Source organism: Loxodonta africana, chromosome 18 (assembly GCF_030014295.1).
Source record: "Loxodonta africana isolate mLoxAfr1 chromosome 18, mLoxAfr1.hap2, whole genome shotgun sequence".
In the NCBI taxonomy this organism is placed as follows: domain Eukaryota; kingdom Metazoa; phylum Chordata; class Mammalia; order Proboscidea; family Elephantidae; genus Loxodonta; species Loxodonta africana.
Window position 1 is genome coordinate 44,852,419 of NC_087359.1, and position 22,654 is coordinate 44,875,072.

The window sequence follows — 22,654 nt, forward strand, 5'->3', positions numbered from 1 at the left end:
ATTGTATTAACAAAAAATTCAAAGCAGGAAATAATGGGGCCACCAAAGAGTTAAGGATTAAAGATTATCTCAGGGCAGTAGCTTCAGGGGTTCATCTAAACTTCGTGGCTCCTGGAAGTCTGGAGTCTCTGAGAATTTCAAATACTGTTCTGCATTTCCCCTCTTTTGAGCAGGATTCTTCTATGGAATGTTTGATCAAAAAAGTTCAGTAATGGTAGCCTGGCACCATCCGTTTCTTCTGGTCTCGTGGCAAAGGTGGAAATTGTTCATGGACGTAGTTAGCCACATACTCCATATCCTCCTCCTATTCCTGACTCCCCTTCTTCCTCTATTGTTCTAGGCAAATAGAGAGCAATTGTTGTGCCTTGGATGGCCACTTGCAAGCATACATTTCTGTTCTTAAATAATAGAATCCTCTTCTTAAATAGTAAAATCCTCTTCTAAAATAAAACTCCAGCTATGTATTCCCTCGAATGTTTACCATCCATATAACTGGATATATCTAAATGTTTAGATGGCCAGACTGCTTTAAATAAATGTGAGAAAATGTGGTTTGGCCCGTGTAGTTGACCTGTCTCTAACCCAGCAGGGACTTGATAACAGTTGCTAAATATTTTCAGGGCAGGTTCATGGAAATAGGTTAGACTTGTTCTTTGTGGCCCCAAGGGCTATAACAAGAATAAGACAGATTTTCAATCAACATAATAATGCCTACTATTATTGAGTGCTCAGTATGTGCCAGGTGGTACATTAGTTGTTTTAGATATATTATCTCATTTAATATTCACAACAAGTCAGCCATCATTCCACTTGTACAGATGAAGAAATTGAGGTTTAGGGAAAGTAAGTGGCACCTGCAAGGCATATGAGTAAAAAGTGGTCAAATAGGGTTTAAACCGAAGTGTTGTGTTTACAGCTGCCTGGGTAGCCCTTATTCTTCCCCTTACACCATGTACCCTCATTTTCTAACACAGCTTCCCAGATGTGGAATGGACTATTTTTGGACAGTGAGTTCCTCAGTATTGGAAACATTCAAAAAGAGGCCACAGACCGTTTGTTTATATGATTCATTAAGCTTTTACTGAGGGCCTGCTATGGGTCAGATGCAATGCCGTGGATCTAAGACAGAGTTGCTCATCTGAAGATTTCGGTGGCTTAGTTGGGAAGAAGTTCTAAGCATTGGTTGGACTGATGGACCTTTAAGGACCAGCACGCTTGCAATTGTGTGGTGCCTAAAATGGTTATTGATGACCCCTTGCTTTGTATTCCACACTCAACAGCAGGTGTTGTCAAATGGAAGCCAAGGCCATGGGGCTCCTAGAAGTCCCTATTAAACAGGTCTTGAAAGAAGGGTGGGGAAAAAAATTGTGATCGTGAGCTAAGTGATGCTGCAACAAAGTCAATATTATATAGTTTTTGAAAAGACTGAAATAGTGTAACAAGTATAGAGGGACTTGACATAGTTTTCATTGTTAACAAATAAATTACCTTTTAAAATAAAACAAAATGGTGGCTTTTTCAAATAGACACATGGTTCTGAATTCTGTGCTTGGATAAATGGCCACTTTTGATATCTTCTTTTATTTTTTATTTTTCTATTAAGTTGCGGAATTTTAGACTTAGAAAGTTTCTTTAAAACCATTTCATTCAACACCATCATCTTTTCTGTTCACGGCCTTTTCCTTCTTTATTTGCCCACTCTGCTTTCGTCCTCTTTTCCCTCTCTTCTTTCCTCCCCATGTTGTAACAGTAACAACTGACTTACCTCTATGTGGTGCTTCATGTCACAGAATGCTTTCATATGTAAGTTTTCATTTATCCCTCTAAATAACTTTGGAAGATAGACAGGGACAGGCTTATTTTCCTATTTCATAGGTGGAAATAAGACTTAGAATCCTTAAATGAGCCCCCAAGACCTTGTAACTGTAGCTAGACATGAACCACTCTACTTTGATAAACCTAGAATCAAGTATAGAGTCTGCTTCAAGTCAAGAAATATAGTTTCTTTCAAAACTTGTCCACCATACTACTGGTGGTGTGGGAAGAGTGTAGATTTTGGAATTAGATAGTCCTGGGTTAAAATCCCAACTCAGCCCCATTCTTGTTTATTTATTCATTCAGCAGATATTTACTGAGTGCCTCCAACCGCTCCTACTGTCACAAGCATTAGGCATAAAATTGTGAAGAAGGAAGACAAAGCTGCTGCCTTCTTAGGCGGTGAACCATGTTATTCATTGATTGATAAGAATAAACCCACAAGTTTATAAGAAGCTATTCAGTGAAAAATGCTATGAAAAAATTAAATGGGATAAAGGAATGGGGGGTCATGGCATGGCACGGGTGGCCAGGGGTGATGTGATTTGGGGTCAAACTCCTTAAAAATACTTGTTAGATGAGGAAGTGGCAATAAGTGAAAGATTGAGCCTTGCAAGTAAACATTTGAGGGGAAATGTACTCAAAGTTCAGGCACATTTGAATCACCCAGACAACTATAAAAACAGATCACCAAGTCCTGCCCCAGAGATCCAGATTTAATTGATATTGGGTAGGGCTTGGGTGGTCTTTCTTAAAAGCTCTCCCCCAACATGGGGATTGGTTATTCTATTCTCTCTACTTTTGTGTTTGTATGAAATGCTACATAATAAAGCATTAAAAAATATATATATTTTTTTAACCTTCCCAGGGAATTTTAACACTCAAGCTGGGTGGAAAACCACCAAGGTAGAAGGAACACCAAGTGCTGAATTCCTGACCAGGCATGAGCATGCCTTGTTTTCCAGGAAGAGCCAGAGGGCCAACAAGACCAGAGTGGAGAGAACAGACGGATTTAGGGATGAGGTTGGAGGGTTGTCAGAGGCCAGGCCCCACTTACTAGCCAGATAATATTGGTCAATTATTTTCTCATTTTAAAATATCAGCTTCCTCCTTAGCAAAACAAGGATACCTTCCAGGATTGTTAGAGGTTGAATGAAATACTATATGACAGAATGGTTCTCAGACTTGTACATGCATCATAATCACCTGCCCGGCCTGTTAAAATTCAGAGTGCTGGCCCCAGCCCCAGAGCTCCTGTTTTGGTGGGCCTAGTAGCGCTGGTGGCACAGTGGTTAACATCTTGGCTGCTAACCAAAAAATTGGCAATTCAAATCCACCAGCCACTGCTTGAAAACCCTATGGAGCAGTTCTATTCTGTCCTGTAGGGCCACTATGAGTCGGAATCAACTCAAGGGCAAATGGGTTCCGTTTTGGTTTTGGGGTGGGACATGAGAGCTTTCATTTCAAACAAGTTGTCAGGTGATACTGAAGCTACTCGTCCGTACTTTGAGAACCACTGATGTATGGCGATCATCTAGCGTGGTGCTTCTCTCCAGATGCTCCAGGGAGTTTTGATATTGAAGGTAAAGTAAGGGGCAGAAGAAGATGTGAAGCAATGGAAACTGAAAGAGTGAGAAAAAACAAATGTATCTTAAGACAAAAGCAATGTCCATTTTGAGACGCAATGTCCATTTTGAGACACAATCTCTAACTTTTAAGTTAGTGGCCACATGGGAGTCAATGTGGTCCCTGGAGCAAGGCTGAGAAGTCTCTTTGGCAGAGAAGGGTCAAGGTCACTTGGAACAACTTTTCCTATGATCTGTAGGCTCATCTGCAAGTCAGGGCTCAGAAGAGCTCTGGTCTGTACTAGCATGTCAACAGAAACCCTGACACAGTGCAGAAACTGGTGTGTAAAGGTTTACATCTTCAATTTAGTTGAAGTAAATGTTAGCCTGAACACTTCACCAAAGAAGACATTCAGACAGCTAACAGATACATGAGGAAATGCTCACTATCATTAGCCATTAGAGAAATGCAAATCAAAGCTACAATGAGATACCATCTCACACCAACAAGGCTGGTGTTAATCCAAAAAACACAAAATAATAAATGTTAGAGAGATTGTGGAGAGACTGGAACACTTACACACTGCTGATGGAAATGTAAAATGGTACAACCACTTTGGAAGTTGATTTGACGCTTCCTTAAAAAGCTAGAAATAGAACTACAATATGATCCAGCAATTCCACTCCTTGGATTATATCCTAGAGAAATAAGAGCCTTCACATGAACAGATATATGCACACCTATGTTCGACTCGACGGCACTGGGTACTGGGTATGTTCATTGCAGCACTGTTTACAATAGGAAAAAGATGGAAGCAACCAAGGTGCCCATCAATGGATGAATGGATAAATAAATTATGGTATATTCACATAATGGAGTACTATGCATAGATAAAGAACAGTGATAAATCTGTGAAAAGTCTCATAACATATTCACGTAATGGAATACTATACAACGATTAAGAACAAAATGAATCTGTGAAACATTTCGTAACATGGAGGAATCTGGAAGGCATTATCCTGAGTGAAATTAGTAAATTGCTAAAGGACAAATATTGTATGAGACCACTATTATAAGAACTGTAGAAAAAGTTTAAACACAGAAGAAAATATTCTTTGATGGTTATGAAGGTGGGGAGGGAGGGAGAAGGGAATTCACTAACTAGACAGTAGACAAGAATTATTTTAGGTGAAGGGAAGGACAGCACACAACGCAGGGGAAGTCAGCACAGTTGGACTAAACCAAAAGCAAAGAAGTTTCCTAAATCCAGCCAAACACTTCAAAGGCCAGAGTAGCAGCGACAGGCATCTGGGGACCATGGTTTCAGGGGATATCTAGGTCAATTGGCATAAGAAAATGTATTAAGAAAACATTCTGCATCCCACTTTGGTGAAAGGCATCTGGAGTCTTAAAAGCTAGCAAGCTGCCATCTAAGAAACATCACTTGGTCTCAAACCACCTGGAGCAAAGGAGAATGAAGAACACCAAAGACATATGGTAAAGATGAGCCCAAGAGACAGAAAGGCCACATAAACCAGAAAGCCCATCAACCTGAAACCGGAAGAACTAGATGGTACCTGGCTACCACCGGTCACGGCCCTGACAGGGAACAGAGAGCAGGAGAACAGTGGGATGCAGATCTCAAATTTTCATAAAAAGACCAGGCTTAATGGTCTGACTGAAACTGGAGGGACCCTGGAGGTCATAATCCCCGCATCCTTTGTTAGCCCAAAACAGGAACCATTCCCAAAGCCGACCCTCCAGACAGGGATTGGGCTGGACCATAAGATAGATAATGATACTGGGGAGGAGTGAGCTTCTTGGCTTAAGTAGGTGTTCGAGACTGTGTGGGCAGCTCCTGTCTGGAGATGAGAAGGAAGAGGCGGACGGGAGCTGATTGAATGGACACGGGGAATACAGGGTGGAAAGGAGGAATGTGCTGTCTCATTAGAAGGACATAGTAAGGTGTGTATAACTTTTTGTGTGAGAGACTGACTTGATTTGTAAACTTTCACTTAAAGCACAATTAAAAAAAAAAGTTAGCCTGAAAAGATCTGGCAGGTGGCTTGACTTTTAAAATTTTAAAATCTAAATGTCTGGCATTGTGAGAAGAGCCTGCCTAATCTGTGTTTTTGCCCTTTAATAGGTCTTCTAATCAAAGGGTTTGGTGAGGAGCAGACTGTGCTTCCCCAGGGACTGTTCTTTCCTATGCTGTTGACCTACTAAAATATTCAAAGCCTACCGTTACTGGAAGAACTGCACTTAGCCAGGCTGGGCTGAGAGAACGTTTGGCTTCTCAGAGAAGCACAGATTTAACTCACACCAGAGCAGACTGATCTCAACAGATGAGAAGCTTCCTCTACTGTTCCCCCAAGTGGAATCATAACCCAATTGCATCATGAGCCTCTTTCACACCAAAATTGCAGGACTGTTCTGCCCCATCCTCCTACCCTTCTGCCTCTTTTGCAAGGGAGGAGTGGTTACCATCGTTAACTGGTATCACAATTATTAAGCCATAATTTACTAGTGGGCGGGGTCACCATGCCCTAGACACGAATGCTCACCTGTGACATTCTTCTACTTTCTGCAGAGTCTGAGACCAGACCAGGTCACTTTTTTCTTTCCATCTCCCCTGAGCATACAACTAGAGAGATATGTTGGAGCCTCAGTTCTCCCTCTCCTGTCCTCTCTCTTAAGATGAACATGTGGGTATGAGGCAGTATGAGAATGCTGGTCTCAAGATTTAGATTTAATGGGAGGAAGGGAAAAGATGAGTAGAATGTCCCACTGCTACCAGGTATAAGCCAAGCTTTGTGCCCTCACCTAGTCTTTGACCAGATAGCTGTGTTGGGGATTACAGGGTGCTGGTGTGGCTGTTGATTAAAGTGGAGCTGTGACTATTAGTCTGCCTTGGCAACCATGTGAGAGGAGAGATGACGGATAAAAATGTGGACATTCTGAATCCTTTGACAGAATAACATGTTACCCATACCTGGGGTGAACCAAGGGGTGATTCAGTGGCAACACCAAATAGAGGATGGCTCTTTCTTGGTCTTCCAACTTACTGTTGACATCAGAGTCATCACCTATGAGAGGAAGGAGAATTCTAGTGGGCTTTCCAATGGGGATAGTTTGCTTCAGAGACGTTGTTTTGGGTGGCGATTTTACCCTTTCAGGGAGATTACACAAATGAAAATATTCTGTAAGAAAGGGAGAAGCTATGCAAATATGAATCTTTGCATTTTAGCCTGGAACTTTTAATGTGTTTTTAAGACACAGAATAACCTAGAGGTATACACACTTTTTTTTTGCTTCATCTTGCCATGCTGTGGGGAATGCATTTAGCTTAGGATAGACACATTTCTATATACGTATATAACTATTTTTGATTTATCTGAATACAACCTAGTGAAGAGTAAACTCCAAACATTTTTCCATGTTCTTATGCAAGCAATATCTGAGGACCTATTGTGTACCCAGCATTGTGCTAAGCCCTGGTGATACCTTGAAGAATAAGACAAAGTCTATTTCCCCAGAGAGCTTTAAGACAATACAACAGGCATTTTTCATATTGTGTAGATCTGAGTTTCATATATCATCTTCCTTCTTTTTGAAGAACTTCTTTTAACATATATTGCAAAGCAGATTTGATGGTGATGGATTCCTTTAGCATTTGCTTGTCTGGAAAGACTTCTATTTCTCTCTCTCCTTTGAAAGATGATTTTTCTGGATATAAAATTATAGATAGGTTTTTTTTTTCTTTTTCTTTCAACATTAAATATTTCCGCTTCTTGCTTGTATGGTTTCTGGTGAGAAGTCTGATATGATTCTTATCCTTTTTCTTCTCTAGGTAAGATTTTTTTTCCTTTTGGCTTCTTTCAAGATTTTTTTCTATTTCTTTGGTTTTCTGGAATTTGAATGTGATGTGCCTAGGTGTATATTCTCTTGGTATTTATCATGTTTGGTGTTCTCTGAGATTCCTGGGTCTGTGGTTTGGTGTCTGTCAAACCAATTTTTGAAAATTATTGGCTATTATTACTTCAGATATTTCTTTCGCTCAATTTCCTCTTTCTTCTGCTTCTGATACTTCAGTTACACACGTTACACCTTTTGAAATTGCCTCATAGTTCTTGGTTATTCTGTTCTCTCTGTCTCTCTTTTTTCCTCATTATATTTCAGTTTGGGAAGTTTCTATTGCTATATCTTCAAGCTCACTGATTCTTCCCTTGCCTTGTCTGGTCAACTGATGAATTCATCGAAAGCATCCTTCATGTCTGTTACAGTGTTTTTCATTCCTAGCATTTCCTGTTGATTCTTAATTTCCATCTCTCTGCTTATATAATCTATTTGTTCTTGCATGTTCTTTCATCTACTGTTTCCGTTAGAGCCCTTAATATATTGATCTGTGTCATATCTGAGTCTGGATCTGATGCTTTCTCTGTCTATTCAAATTGTTTAATTTCTTGCCTTTTAGCATGCCTTATAAGTTTTTTTGTTGAAAGCTGGACGTGATATAATGGGTAATAGGAACTGAAGTAAGTGTATCTTAATGTGAGGTTTTATATTAATCTGGCTATGATTTGGGCCTTAGATTCCAGAGGCTCCATATTCCTTTAGTGTCCTTGTTTTTGTCTCTCCCTTATTGTCTTTTGTCTTCCTTCAGAACTCCTCCTTAGGCAGAATCTGGGTCTTGCAGCTAATTTAGCTGTAATCCACTGTTTTACTGGAACCCTATGATTTTTTTTTTTTTTTTATGATTAAACCTGAGTGTTTTGGTGGGCCTGTGCCCTGGCCTTTCTTAGGTTTTTTTTTTTTTTTTTTCCTTCTCCCCCTTGGGTAAAACAGGTAGGCTAGAGGGTGGTGAAGTCAGGGAAATACCCTTCCCCCAGATGGAGTAAGGCTCTGGTAATGCCTTTTGCCCTGGAAAGTAGGCCTTTGTTATGGAGAATACTCTGGATCTGTGGAAATATTTCAGAATGATTACTCTTCTCCTCCCTTGGACAGAATATCATGCTGACACCTGGGGTGAACCAGAGAATGAATTAGGGTAACACCAGATAGAAGATGGTTCTTGCTTGGGCTGGAGCCACCACGGGACCTTTCTTGGCTCTTTATTATGAGAACATGGTGGGTCCCTGGAAGTAAAACCCACAAAAGTATGATGATGCCCTCCCTAAGACTGTTGATCCCCATGAATTTATCACTCTCATGCTAGTCCACATGACTCCAGCAAATTTGTCAAAATTACCATGTAAGTGTTCCTTTTACTTGATGGCTCTGGTGACTTCTGCTCTGGATTCACCAGTCTCTCTAGATTGCAGAATGGTGGTTTGCCTGGTGACCTCAGTTCTCTGATGAGCCCAAGAAAAGTTAATTTTCAATCTGTTCAGCTTTTTCCTTGTTGTAATGTGAGGAGTGATGACTTCCCAGGTCTTTACATGTCAAAGCGGAAGCTGAAATTCCTCGGCATTTTTCAGATTAAGTGAACACTTATTAACATTTACTGTGCACCTACCATAAAAATTTTTTTTTTTTTTTTACCATATGCCAGGCATAGTGGTAGGTGCTCTGGACAATATTATTTGGAATTCAGAGCATATTTTTCCCATTAATGATTTTCCTAGAAATAAATACCTAATTCACACACACACACACGCACACACACACAAATAAGCCAAACCCATTGCCATGGAGTCAATTCACACTCATAACGACCCTATAGACAGAGCAGAACTAACCCATAGGGTTTCCAAGGCTATAATCTTTATGGAAGCAGACTGCCACGTCTTTCTCCCACAGAGCAGCTGGTAGCTTCGAACCACCAACCTTTTGGTTAGCAGCTGAGCACTTAAACACTGTGCCACCAGGTCTCTTCTCTAGTTAACACACACTAGTCAAAATACCATACATTGCAGTGAGACATAGCAGAAAAGAATATTCCTGACTTTGTGATCGACTTAGGCTTTTTCCATGGCTCTTTTTTTGCTTGCAAGCCGCCGGTAGCTCTCTATCATCAAGAGAAAGAACTAACTTCTGTTTACCCCAACCGCCTCCAACAATGCTTACTCCCAGAGTGTCTACTCCATTTAAACTTCATTCATTGGTGGGTTCCTGTTATGGATTGATCTAATGCTAATAACTGTGTTCTTTGTTTTGATCTGATGCAAATAACTTTGTTCTTTGTTTTGTCAGACCACCTGTGACTTATGACCCCCCCACAGGGAGATTAAAGGTCTGACATGTATATCTTTAGCCTGATAAGGAGAGGTCCAGCATGTATCTCTTTAGTCTCAAAGATTCTCTTGCCATTATCTTGTAATGGATAACTCTTCCAGCCACGCCATCTGCGGGCTACAAAGATACTTCTAACACTTGTAAAAATCATATATAAGCTCTAATGTGAGACTGCCTTTTGGGACTCCATAGATATAGTCTACGTTGTTGTCAGATTTCCATTGGTGGACGCCTCCTAAATAAACTTCTCCCTCTTTCTGACTTGGAGTAAGTTTCATTGGTTCAACTGCTCCAGGGTACAGACCGTAATCAGGCAGGACTTAGAGATGAAACTACCATGTTTTCTTACAGAGATTTAATCAGCTGTCTTTCCTCGTACAATCTTGGACCCACTTCCCAGTGACGGCTGCCAGTTTGACTTTTGCCATCAGGACTAATTCTCTTTGGTTAAAAATGCTTGCTTTTCTTACTACCTGAGTCTTTTACTTGCCACAGAGAGGCATGTTGGACAGCTTCCACAAACAAGAAACGGGGAGGCTTCCTGTCCTACTGAGGAGTGGAAATTAGCTCTTCTGTGAAAGGCAAAGAGAATTCAATGCATGCTCAAGGGTGTATTCACAGAATTAAAGACTGTGATTTATCAAGGCTGCCTTGTAGTTAGTGATGTAAATGCAGATAAACACCGTAAATTGAAGGAAAGGAGTGGTGCTTTTCTCTAGGTCAGGTGGGGCTCCAGGGGGTTACTCCTACATGGGAATTGCAAATGCCAGATGCAAACATTATGACATTTTGACAACATTTCTCTTCTGTAAACACTTGTTAGCTCCTTAGGAATTTATTCTGCTTAGAGCAAATAAGTGTACTATCAGCAGTAATGCTTCTCAGAGCACTTTAACCCTGTGAAGATGATTGAAAAGAAATTGTAGGGTTTTTTGTTTTGTTTTCTTTTCCATGCATTTGAATCACTATCTCTAAGAAATACAGCAACTTGAAGTGTAGACAAATTAGCCAGAATAACGGACATCTCAAAAAGCAGAGATGTCAGTAGCGAATTACAACCCCATCCTCATTTCTTCATTTAAAAAGTGGAGCTAACGATGCTTGCTTCACAGGATTATTGTGAGCAAAGTGCCCCATAGAGTTTGTTGTTGTGTGCTATGGAGTTGATTCCAACACATAGCGACCCAATACGACAGAGTAGAACTACCCCATAGGGTATCCCTAGGCTGTATTTTTACTGGAACAGGTGACCAGATCTTTTCTTCCCCGGAGTGGCTGCTGGGTTTGAACTGCCAATACTTCAGTTAGCAGCCGAGTACTTAACCATTGTGCCACCTGGGATTCTTACCCATAGAGGTTACTTTCCTAAAAAATGTGCCTTACGTTACAGTTCTGAATTTCTTGAATCAACCTTCATTCAGGGTGGCCCTTAGTCCTCCTCGTTATAAAATAAAGACTTAAATGAATGAAACTGTTGATTCTCATCTTTTAACTCCAGCAAGATAAGTTAAAAGAACACAGGTTTTGAAACCAGGTAGGTCTAGATTCAAATCTAGATGCTTCCGCTTACTCATTTTGTGACACTGGGTAAGTTCCTGAGCCTCTCTGAGCCTCGGTTTCTTAAATATATGAAAAGCAGATTACCATACCTACCTTATTAAAGAAAATGAGATCTAATGTTAAGTTTTACTTGTTCTGTGTCAGACACCATGGTAAAGACTTGAAATGAATTATCTGATTTAATCCTCATAATAATTCCATTACATAGAAACTCTTATAGGACCCACTTTGCAGCTGAGGAAACCGAGGCTGGTAGGTGGGAGAGCCTAGACACTACTTGGGCTGTGACTCGCAGCCCTTGTTGTAACCACCATACTGTATTGCCTGGCTAGAGGGTTTTTGAGTGGATTCTTTGGAATAATATATAGGAAGACTTAGCACATTGCCTAGTCCATTGAAAGAGATAATATTTATCCATTCTCCATCCCTGCCTTTCCCTTTGTCCTGTCTGAAGCCTCCAGAAGCCACACTGGGCAAACATACTAGGCCTAGAGACTCGGGAGTATCTCAGTGGGAGGTCCATCTTGGGTGGTCTGAGAAGCACTGGCTTCAGGACTGAAAGGAACCGGTTCCCATCCTGGATCTACCACCAACAGCATCATCAGCTGATTCTTGGCATGTCATGACCTCTTTTAGACAAGAGACTATGTGATGGCGTGGATCAATGGAGAAAAAGCGCAGAGAATAGAGCTAAATAAGGAGACATTGTGAGGAACAGAAGGAGACAGGGTTCAGAAGATTGGCCTTCTCTTCCTGGCTGCCTCATGTTCTAGCTGTAGGACTTAGACGTGTAATTTAGCCTCTCTCAGCTTCAGTCTCCTCATATAAAAATGGGTAGAATGCTCACTGATAAGAGTATGCATTGGGACAAACTTTCTTAAAAAAGGGCATACCCGTTGCCGTCGAGTCGATTCTGACTCATAATGACCCTATAGGACAGGGTAGAACTGCCCCAAAGGGTTTCCAAGGAGCACCTGGTGGATTTGAACTGCTGACCTCTTTGGTTAGCAGCCGAACTCTTAACCACTGCACCACCAGGGCTCCAAAAAAGAGTATGCAGACCCTTAAAATGTTAATACATTTACCCTAAAATTCATTTTTAAGTAAGCCTTCCTAATGAAAAAGATTAGAAAAATAGACCAAATGTTCTCTACAAGGATAATTGCTCCAGCAATGTTTATATTTGTAAAAACATTTAGAAATAAAAATATCTTAGGAGAATGATTAAATTTAGTATGATCTCTCCGTAACCTCAGTATAATATCAAATTAAAAATAAGAATATAAATCAGTTTATACCCACAGTGGTTAAGCGTTTAGCCGATAACCAAAAGGTTGGCAGTTCAAATCCACTAGTCGGTTCTTGGAAACCTTATGGGAAGTTCTACTCTGTCATGTAGGGTCGCTATGAGTTAGAATCAACTCAAAAGCAATGGGTTTGGTGCTTTTGGTTTACGAGGTCCTTGGATGGTGCAAATGGTTTGCCCTTGGCTACTAAATGAAAGTTTAGCTGTTCGAATCCACCAAGAAAGGCCCGGCGATCTTCTTCCATCAGATTACAGCCATTGAAAACCCTACAGAGCGCAGTTTTACACCTGGGATTGTCCAGAGTTGGAATCAACTTGACGACGACAGATTTTCTTTGGCTTTCCTTATACCATATTATGCCTATTTTGTAACACAGAGGTTTTATGTATTTGTAGGAACCATGTCTAATATTATCAGTATTATTTGTGGGTTATGGGATTAAATATACTTTTTTATTTTCTTTATTCTTTTTGGCATTTTCAGGTTTTCCTATAATGAATATGGATTACTTTTATAATTATAAAATAATGATTTTTTTTAAAAAATGAAGTAAAAATGAGTATGTTTGCTGAGGTGTTATTTTAAAAAGAAATAATGGGTGAGAAAGTGCTTTGTTCCAGAAATTTGGGCTGGGACTGTTTGCTACTTTAAAAGAACGGTTTTTTTTTTGATAGACTAGGAAAGGTGTTACCATGCATTTTGTTCTTGTGGAGTTCTGGTATTTCTCAGTGAATGTTTAAAGGAAGTTGTCACAATAGTTCATTCTTCGGTACCCACGCAAATCATGGTCGTTCTATTTTTCTCTTCCTAGAAGGCTTTCTGTTTTTCTTTTCTGTAATATGTGTGTGACTGAGGAAACTAAGGGTGTAACTACTCTCAGGAGGGGAAGGGAACCCATTTAGGCAAACAGTTTTGTCTTAATCTATCCAGATAGCCAAAGCTAAAACATGAAACATTGGGGAGATAATTATCTTAATACATAATTATCCTTTTCAGTCAGTGTGTATTGAAAATGGGGCCCCAGTATTCCTGAGCAAGGAGTTAATTATCTCTCTTTCAAAGCCTATTGATTAATCTGTGTGCTTGAGTGTGTGTGTATATGTGTGTGAGTGTATTGTAGATGCATGGGTATGTAAAACTTTAGTATGGAAAACCCTGGTGGCATAGTGGTTAAGTGCTACCACTGCTAACAAGAAGGCTGGCAGTTCAGACCCACCAGGCACTCCTTAGAAACTCTATGGGGCAGTTCTACTCTCTCCTGTAGGGTCACTATGAGCCAGAATCGAGTCCATGGCAACAGGCTTGTTTTTTTTTTTTTTGGTGTTAGTATGTGTGTATAAGGGCAGAGATAAACCTCAGGGGAGGGAGAAGGAGCTGGTTCTCATGAAGTCTCTCACCGGACCCTGAGGTAAGGCTTCTTTCTAACTGCTTTGCCCTCCCATTCGAACACCAATGGCCACTTATCTAAAGGCTTCAGATCTACAAGTTTGTCATTTGCTGGTTGGAAACCCTTGGGATAAAGCCACATACTTTTGGAGCAGAAAGATCTTTATGGATTAAATTTCAATTTTACCTTCTATTTTATGCTGGCTACTTTCACATGTATTTAGAATTCTTAAACGGGGATGTGTTTATCTCTGGGTTGTGTCACATGAGCCAGGAGGCCCTTGAAGCCTCAGGATCTCTAGAGATTCACCACGTTCGTCACTTGACTTCACATAACTCTCTGGTACCTTTAAGATGGCGTCATTCATTCATGATTAACCATTAACATTACCTTAGCACCTGGAAGCGAGATTCATCTAAAAACTTGGTTTTTATTTGTTTGTTTTTTGCATTTAAATTAATCTAAAAGAGATTGCTTAACAGTATTAACAATTGAGACTTCAGGCAGGGCAAGTGCAAATTGAAAGTTGTCACTGTATAGAAAATGAAAGGGGTAGGGGGCCAACTCCAGTCTAGACCCCTTGAGGAAAAGAATATGGCTTAATGTGAAAACAAGGGAACTCTCTTGTTATACTCTGAAATCAAGAAATGTGATTTGAAGCAGGTGTTTTTTTTGTTTTTTTTTTTTCTGCGTTTCAGCCCCTTATGTATCATCAAAAAGAAGTCGCTGGAAAATTCTCTGTCTCAGAGTTATAATGGGTTGGATTTCATTATGCCCCATGAATATCTAAAACGATAGTTTCTCCCCAGAACTCCAGCTGCCTACATGACACCCCCACTTAGCTGTCTAATGAGCATCTCTAACTCAATCTGTGCAAAATAGAACTCTTGATTATTCCCCTAGTTGATAAATCATCTCCTCCCCAAGCCTTCTCCATCTTAGAAAATGGAGCTCCCATCTATCTACCCAGTTGTTAAGGCAAAGGTTCTAGGAGTCTCTCACCAGATGCTGAATTTTTGCCTTCCCTTACCCCACAACCAATCCATCAGCAATTCCTGTTGACTTTGTCTCCAAAATAAATCCTCAGATCACTGACTTCTGTCCATCACTGTTGTTATTTCCCTGGTGAAATCACTATCATCTTTTATCTGGACTATTGCAGTGGTTGTCTAATTGATCTTCTTGTTCTCTTATGATCTATTTTCTACCAAGAAGCAATGATCATTGGTTTTGAATGTTAATCGGATTTGGCCATTCTCTGTGTAAAGTCATCCCTTGGTTTTTCATAGCAGTTATAATAATATCCCTACCCCTTACCCTGGTTTATGAAGCCCTTTGGGGTCTGGCCGTAGCTAACTCTCTGAAGCAATTATAATAATATCCCTACCCCTTACCCTGGTTTACAAAGTCCTTTGGGGTCTGGCCCTAGTTACCTCTCTGATAACATTTCCTACCACTCTCTTCCTGACCATAGTACGCCAGACCCTCTGACTTTCTCTTCTTTGAGTATGCCAGCCCATCAACCAGAAGACCTTTCCCCTACCAGGAGTGGGTTCTCCTCATCCCATGGCTGACTCCTGCTTACATTTCAGATGATATGTTCTGAGAAATGTTAACCTCATAGAGGTCATTTCTGACCATCTGATTATATGGACACCCCCTGCAACACCCTTTATCACATAACCCTTGTCACATTCTATTTAAATTATCTGAATAGTGCTTGAAATCATCTCTAAGGCCAATCCCAACAGCTGATCCCTGCTGCTGAATATAAGATCCATGAGAGAAGGAGCCCCACCTACTTTTTCACCGTTAGTGTCACTAATGCCACGTAAGATGTGCTCATTAAATGTTTGGTGTTGTGTCAACTCCACTCTCAGCTGTTTTTCATGTGCTTGTAGAATCCAGCTTTCTCTCAGCTTGGAAACTACTTGGTTATTTCTACTCATTCTGTATTTACAGGAAACTGGGCTTTATAAGTATAAAGTCTTTGGTGTCCTGGAGGACTGTCCACCAGCTCTGCTTGCAGATGTCTACATGGACTTAGACTACAGAAAACAGTGGGACCAGAATGTTTGTGGTAAGTGATTGTTGTTGTGTGCTCTTGAGTCGATTCTGACTCATGGTGACACTTTATGACAGAGTAGAAATGCCCCCATAGGCTTTCCCGGGCTAAAATCTTTATAGGGAAACCCTCTGGTGGCATAGTGGTTAAGAACTACGGCTGCTAACCAAAAAGTCGGCAGTCTGAATCCACCAGGTGCTCACTGGAAACTCTATGGGGCAATTTTACTCTGTCCTGTAAGGTCACTATGAGTTGGAATTGACTCGACGGCGGTGGGTTTGGCTGTTTTGGTTTAATCTTTATAAGAGCAGATGAACAGGTCTTTTCTCCCGTGGAGTCACTAGTCGGTTCCAACTGACAACTTTTGGTTAGCAGGCAAGTACTTAACCATGTGCACCACCAGGGCTCCTAAAAGGTAAGTGATACCTATCCTTTTTTTTTTTTTTTTTTAATCAATTGAAAGTAGAACCCTTTCTTGTTTATTCTAGCCAATGCAAAGGAGTAGGATTAATATCTATTATATTTGTTTCCTTTTTAATTCACGTCACAAAAGTCTTAACTGCTGAGCTGAAATGTACCTTTGCTATTCCTAGAACTTCCTCCTTGCATATTTTCAAATCTGCTCTCTAGTTTTCTCTGAGGGTGACTTTGCTCTCACTCTTAAGTTGTGTTATCATCCCGTATACCTAGGTGGACATGGAAGGCTTCTTGGAGAAGGTGGTGTCTCAGCTTTGTTTCAAAAGTTGAGTCAAAGTTTTCTTAGCAGACAAGAATGCTTCCATGCCAGGGCGTGAGAGGGTGTGGGGGTGAGTGGTTTAAGGGCATTCCAGGCCAAGGGAACAGAGTTAAGTAAAAAAACAATGAAGCAGCATGATACATCAGAAACGGTGAGTGGTTTGGTGTTGCTTGGTTGGTTAGGGTAGCAGAATCTAGACCAAGGGCAAGAGCAGGGTCCAGATCCCCGAGGGTCTGGCATGGCTACCAGACTGTAGGTTCTATAGATTTTACCCTGTAAGAGATGGGGAGTTATGAAGGCATTAAATAGGGGACCCTCCTGCAGATGAGAGCTGAGAGTGGTCTCTGCCGTTTCAGTCTTGGTGGGATAGAAAACAGATCTAGCAAAGGGGCACATAGCCTCTGAGAGACCCTTGCTTTAGTCAAGACTCTTTGTTGCAAGTAACAAAAAGCTAATTAATGCCAGCTTAAGAAAATAAAAAGGAGTTTATTGGTTCACAGCATTGAAAAGTCCACGGGTTTCCGGCTTCCCAGACAGCTGCATCTGGAACTTAAAAATTTCATCAGGAATCTTTTTCTACCCTTGATTCTGTTTTCTCTGTTGACTTAATTTCCCGGCAAATCCTTATGTCCTAGCAAAGGTGGCATCTAAAGATCCAGACTTAGAGTCTACCATTTAGATAATCCCAGGGAAGCAAGAACTCAACTTTGCCGGTGGGTGCAGCCCAAGTCCTGGATTGGCTCTCATTGGCTCAGTTTGGATCATAAGCTTATTTCTAAAGGACATTCGTCTTGGATTTTGGTTACTTGTTGTTGCTATGTTGTTAGCTGGTGTTTAGTCAGCGCCTGACTCATGGCAGCCCCATGCACAGTTGAACTAAATGGTGCTCCATCCTGTCCCATCCCCACACTGGTGTGGATCAGAATGTTGTGACCCGTAGAATTTTCGTTGGTTGATTTTTGGAGGTAGATTGTCAGGCCTTTCTTCCTAGTCTGTCTTAGACTAGAAGTTCCACTGAAACTTGTTCAGCATCATAGCAACACGTAAGCCTCCAACGACAGAGGGGTAGTGGCTGCATGTGAGGTGCGCTGGCAGGGAATCAAACCAGAGTTTTCTGCATGAAAAGCAAGAATTCTACCACTGAACTACCACTGCCGTTTTCATTTCTTAGTTTTTTTTTTTTTTCCCCAAGTACTCTTCCTATTTAGGGGGAGTTGTGAGGTTTCTCTATCCAAGGGAGAAGCCAGACGTTAGATCTTTCACGCTCCCTAGCAACCATGGTGCATGATGTGATATAGACTCTGCTAATAAGATGCATGTGAGGCTTCAGTTTGCAAAAGAGCAATACAAGGAAGCAGGCAGCATGCAAAATCCTTTTTTGGTTACAGCCGTTCCTAGGGCATCTGGCTTTGGGGGAAACAATTGCTGAGCCTCTAGTGTTTGGTACCCAGCATCAACAGCTCACCGTGTCTGGGTCCTGGGGCAGCAGCAGTTTGTCCTCGCTGGAACCATCCTACCCATCTAAACCTCACTCTGGCCCTCCTGGGTATTCTGTGAGCTACCTGAGAGCCTTTACCACATTACTTTTCAGCATAAACCTGGCTAGAGTAACAAGCTAAGCCCCTGGCCAGATGCACCATCCCGTGGCTGCCTTGCTCACTTTCCTAGTCCTGAAATCAGGGCAGAGTCAGTCGGCTTGAACCTTATAGTCAAGAAGTAGGAAAGGGTGATTGACTGAAGGAACTTGAGATGCTGGTACTAGAAGGGGGATCCATGCCGAGCAGGCACAAGCTACAGATATCCACTCTTTCACTTTCTTTCAAGGACTTTCTTCAGCCTCCTGGGGCACTAATGGGCTGGCAAGCTCTTTAATCCACCATCTGCTTCTAATAGATTTTCTTTCAAATGCTAAATTAAATTATGTATTATTATTTCCCTCCTCAGCATCTCCTCAAAGGGCTCCCTTGCTTACTTCAGCATCCCAGGCTTGACTCCCTCTCTAAATGGTTAGGTACAAGCTTACTGTCTGCTTGAGGCACAGCCTAGAGGTGAAGGATGTGCCAGTCATTAAATTTCTTTGCTGTTTCTCCCTGTCTCCCTGGTAGCACAGTGGCGAAGCTCTCAGCTGCTAACCAAAAGGTCAGTCGTTTGAACCCACCAGCCGCTCCTCGGGAGGAAGATGTGACAGCCTGCTTCCCTAACAATTATAGCCTTGGGAACCCTATGCGGCAGTTCTACTCTGTCCTGTAGGGTCGCTATGAGTTGGAATCCACCCGACGGCAGCGGGTTTGTTTTTTTGATCTCTCCCTAAGAGTTTGTTGCTCTTTGCACGTAAGAGCAGCATGGAATATTAAGGAAATCTGGACCCTAACCAAGGGTTGGGAGTTCTTGGGTGGCGCAAGCACTCAGCTACTAAGGAAAGGTTGGCAGTTCAAATCCACCCAGAGCCACCTCGGAAGAAAGGCCTGGCAATCTACTTCCAAGAGGTCACAGCCATGAAAACCTTATGGAGCAGAGTTCCACTCTGAAGCACATGGGGTCTCCGTGAGTCAGAGTCTACTCGGCAGCAACCGGTACCTGAGGAATAGTGTAAAGAAGCAGGAGAGAAGCCAGAAACCTGGGCTTAGCCACAGCTCTGCCACTTTCTGGTAGTTTAGGGAGGACATTGCCCTCTCAGGAACCTGTATCTTACACCTAAAGGTGCTGGGCTGGGTGACCCACTAAGAACGCAGGCTGGCTGCAATGTGTCAAGAAATCTACCAAAAAAAAAAAAACAAAACCAAACCCAGTGCCGTCAAGTGGATTCCGACTCATAGCGACCCTACAAAACAGGGGAAGAAAAGTCTAGAAAGTAAAACTATTGATACTCTAGTGACATCTGGTGGTACCCTTGATTTTAAAACTTCTGAAAATTTAGTTTTTGATGCATGGTTTTCTTCCATTGCGTTCTGTCTGAGAATTTTGTTTGTGATGTAAAACGGGCGAGTGTTGTTACTCTCGGGTTTTTTTTTTTTTCCACGCCTATGTTTTTCTATCCATTTGACTCTGTCCCTGGGCAACAAGCTTTCAAGAAGGTAAAGAACTAGCCCAACTTTTTCTAGAAGTTTATGCCTATGAGCTAGTGGTTTAAAATACCTTGTGAGTTCATCATACCTAAGCTGCTTGTTAATTGAAGCCAAACAGGTTTCCAGGTGCATTAACTCTTCTTTTGTTCTCCTTCAGAACTCTATGAAAAAAGATGCAATGGAGAGACCGTGGTCTACTGGGAAGTGAACTACCCTTTTCCCATGTCCAACAGAGATGTATCCTTTCAATAGGCACACCATCCCTTGATTTCTAAGAGTTTCTGTGTGTCTCGGCCATCACTGGAGGCAGGGTAGTAGAGCTAATTTTCTGGCAGGCCCAGACAGCGTTGTCTTTGATTCTCGCAGAAGCATCTGCTAAAGTTGTTGCTTCCTGTGTGGCTTTTGGAGTCCTCAGAGTATGATTCCTGGGCCTGACCACATGGAACATCTGTGATTGTGGGCACTGGACTTGACATTGCTGAGCCACAGACATTGGGACTTGGAAGAAACTTGAAAGAGTGCTTAGTACAGCTCCCTCAGGCTCCAGAGGAGGAGGTAGGGACCCAGAGAGGTGGAATAACAGGGGTCTACAAGTGGTTAGTGGCAGAGCAGGGACCGGAACTCAGGCTCCTGCACAGCCAGCTCTCTCAATCTCCCACGCCACCCCATCTCAGTTGACCCCATAGTGATCCCTTCTTGACTGTTGCCTCTGGACACTGGAGTGTTTGGTGGTGGCTGCCAGATGAGCTGAGCAAGTTGTGGGATAGAGTGGGTCAAAATTTGCTGCAAAGAAGGTGGAAGAGGTTTCACAGAGAGGAAAGCCCAGCCAATGTGGCAGCGTCTCTTCCCTGACTCATTTAAGAACTGTGGCCCGGGGTACACAGGGCAGCCAGGACAATAGCAGTCCAGTGTCCATGCAACCCCGCAGGTGCCTGAGTGAGGAGTGGGACAACTGGGTGCTGTTGGTGGGGACACTGAGGTGGCATGGGGCTGTGGCTGTAACTGTGTTGTAGTAAGTCACTTGTGTCATACTTACGGTGACTGGTTGTTTTACATTTTTAATTCCTTCTAGCGGGGCACCCAAATGCTATTATTTGAAAGTGTGATGAATATGTTAAGGAGCCCTGGTGGCACAACAGTTAAGTGCATGGCTGCTAACCAAAAGCTTGACCGTTCAAACCTACCTACTGCAGGAGAAAGACGTGGTGATCTGCTCTCATAAAGAATGAAGCCTAGAAAACCTGATGAGGCAGCTGGACTCTGTTACACAGGGTCACAGTGAGTCGAAATTGAGCTGGCAGCATCCAGCTCGGTGAACACATTAAAGAGTTGGGCCTTATCCAGCTATGACATTCTAGCTAGGCTTTAGAGCCAGATCTGGCTTCAGATTCAGGCTCCATCACTAGAATTGGGCTGTGGGATCTTGGGCAGGTTTTTAAAACCTTTCTGAGCCTCAATTTTGCCATCTGTAAGATGGGGATACTTGTACTGACCTGACAGGGCCTTTGTAAGGATCAAAATTGATACCATATATAGAACACATCATGTTTATCACAGCCAGGGCTGAATTAGTGATGAGTCTTCCTGTTCCTTAGGGTTTAATGTATCTTCCCTAGACATAGTGGTTGTTCTCTGAAGGTTTATCAAGATGAAATGTCTTTGTTATTCTTGGTGAACCCAGAGAGGACATCCGCCTGCTACGTATACAAGGGTTTAAGTGTCCTCCTCTGACCACAAGTTGTGACATTGATTGACTGTCTTTTATATAGAGAGGTGAGTGATTAGAGCAATGGGATGAGGGCAGGACAAAGAGGAATGGCACCACCATTTGTTGTATGTTATTCTGCTCCAGTCATTGTCTCCAGCGCCCCCAACAATTCTGCATGGTGGGTAATGCTACACCTTTTTCCTACATAGGGAAACCAAGCCTCACAAAGGTTGACCATGTTACTCAGGATTATACAGCCAATGAGTGACTAATTCTCTGCCATCTCAAAATGTCTCCTTGGAGAAAAGAGGACTGGTTTCTCTGCATAAGGAAAAGCACCAAGGAACCATTCACAGTACTGTTGTTAGGTGCCTTTGAGTCAGTTCCAACCCATAGCAACCCTATAGGACAGAGTAGAACTGTCCCATAGGGTTTCCAAGGAGCAGCTGGTAGATTTGAACTGCCGACCTTTTGGTTAGCATCCGAGCTCTTAACCACTATGCCACCGGTCTGCATTCACAGGTAGGTAACCATATCCTCAAATGAGAATTCTAGGTGGTGTGAGACACAGTCTTGCAGTGCAAGTAGGGCAGGTAAGGGAAGTGATAGTACCAGGGAGCAGCAGCTGCCAGGTGGGAGGTACAGAATCTCCCCTTTACCTCAGGTTTATGGGGCTTTCTTTGCATGTCTGAAATGTCATGCCTTGATTGGTGGTGCAGTATGTCTACATCCGGCAGCAAAAAGAGCTGGAGGTGGAAGGGCAGAAGGTCTATGTGATCCTGGCCCAGAGCACTTCCGTGCCTCAGCTTCCTGAGAAATCGGGTGTGATCCGGGTGAAGCAGTACGAGCAGAGCCTGGCGATTAAGAGCGATGGCAAGAAGGGGAGCAAAGGTAAGCTCAGGTCACATCTTGGTACACCCAGCCAGGGTCACCCACAAGAAGACTGATTAGGAGGATGTAAAATGCTCCTATGCTATGGGAGGCCCCTGGGATGTCAGAGAGTAGCAGGGCCACAAAGCAGACTAGGGATCAACACCTGGGAAGGGACTCATTTGCCTCCCAGGAACTTGACTACAGCAGGAAGTGGGTGTTTAAATCTGGCTCAGTCCATTCTTGACTTAGTTTTGCATTGTCCAGGTGAAGTCAGAATTTCACAAGCAAACCAGAGGGTTTAGAAATTCACTTCAGGCTAATCCTGGGGATAGGCTGGG

At 42.3% G+C, this 22,654-nt stretch overlaps 1 protein-coding gene across 1 annotated transcript in view; it reads left to right on the forward strand.

Annotated features, from left to right (window-relative positions):
* The window catches only part of PCTP (phosphatidylcholine transfer protein), a 34,731-nt gene that overhangs the window by 7,709 nt on the left and 4,368 nt on the right, over positions 1 to 22,654 (forward strand). The window contains exons 2-4 of the mRNA XM_003414605.3: positions 15,832 to 15,949; positions 19,893 to 19,972; positions 22,163 to 22,334. Coding sequence (XP_003414653.1) covers positions 15,832 to 15,949; positions 19,893 to 19,972; positions 22,163 to 22,334 — 370 coding nt within the window. The remainder of the gene's footprint in view (positions 1 to 15,831; positions 15,950 to 19,892; positions 19,973 to 22,162; positions 22,335 to 22,654) is intronic.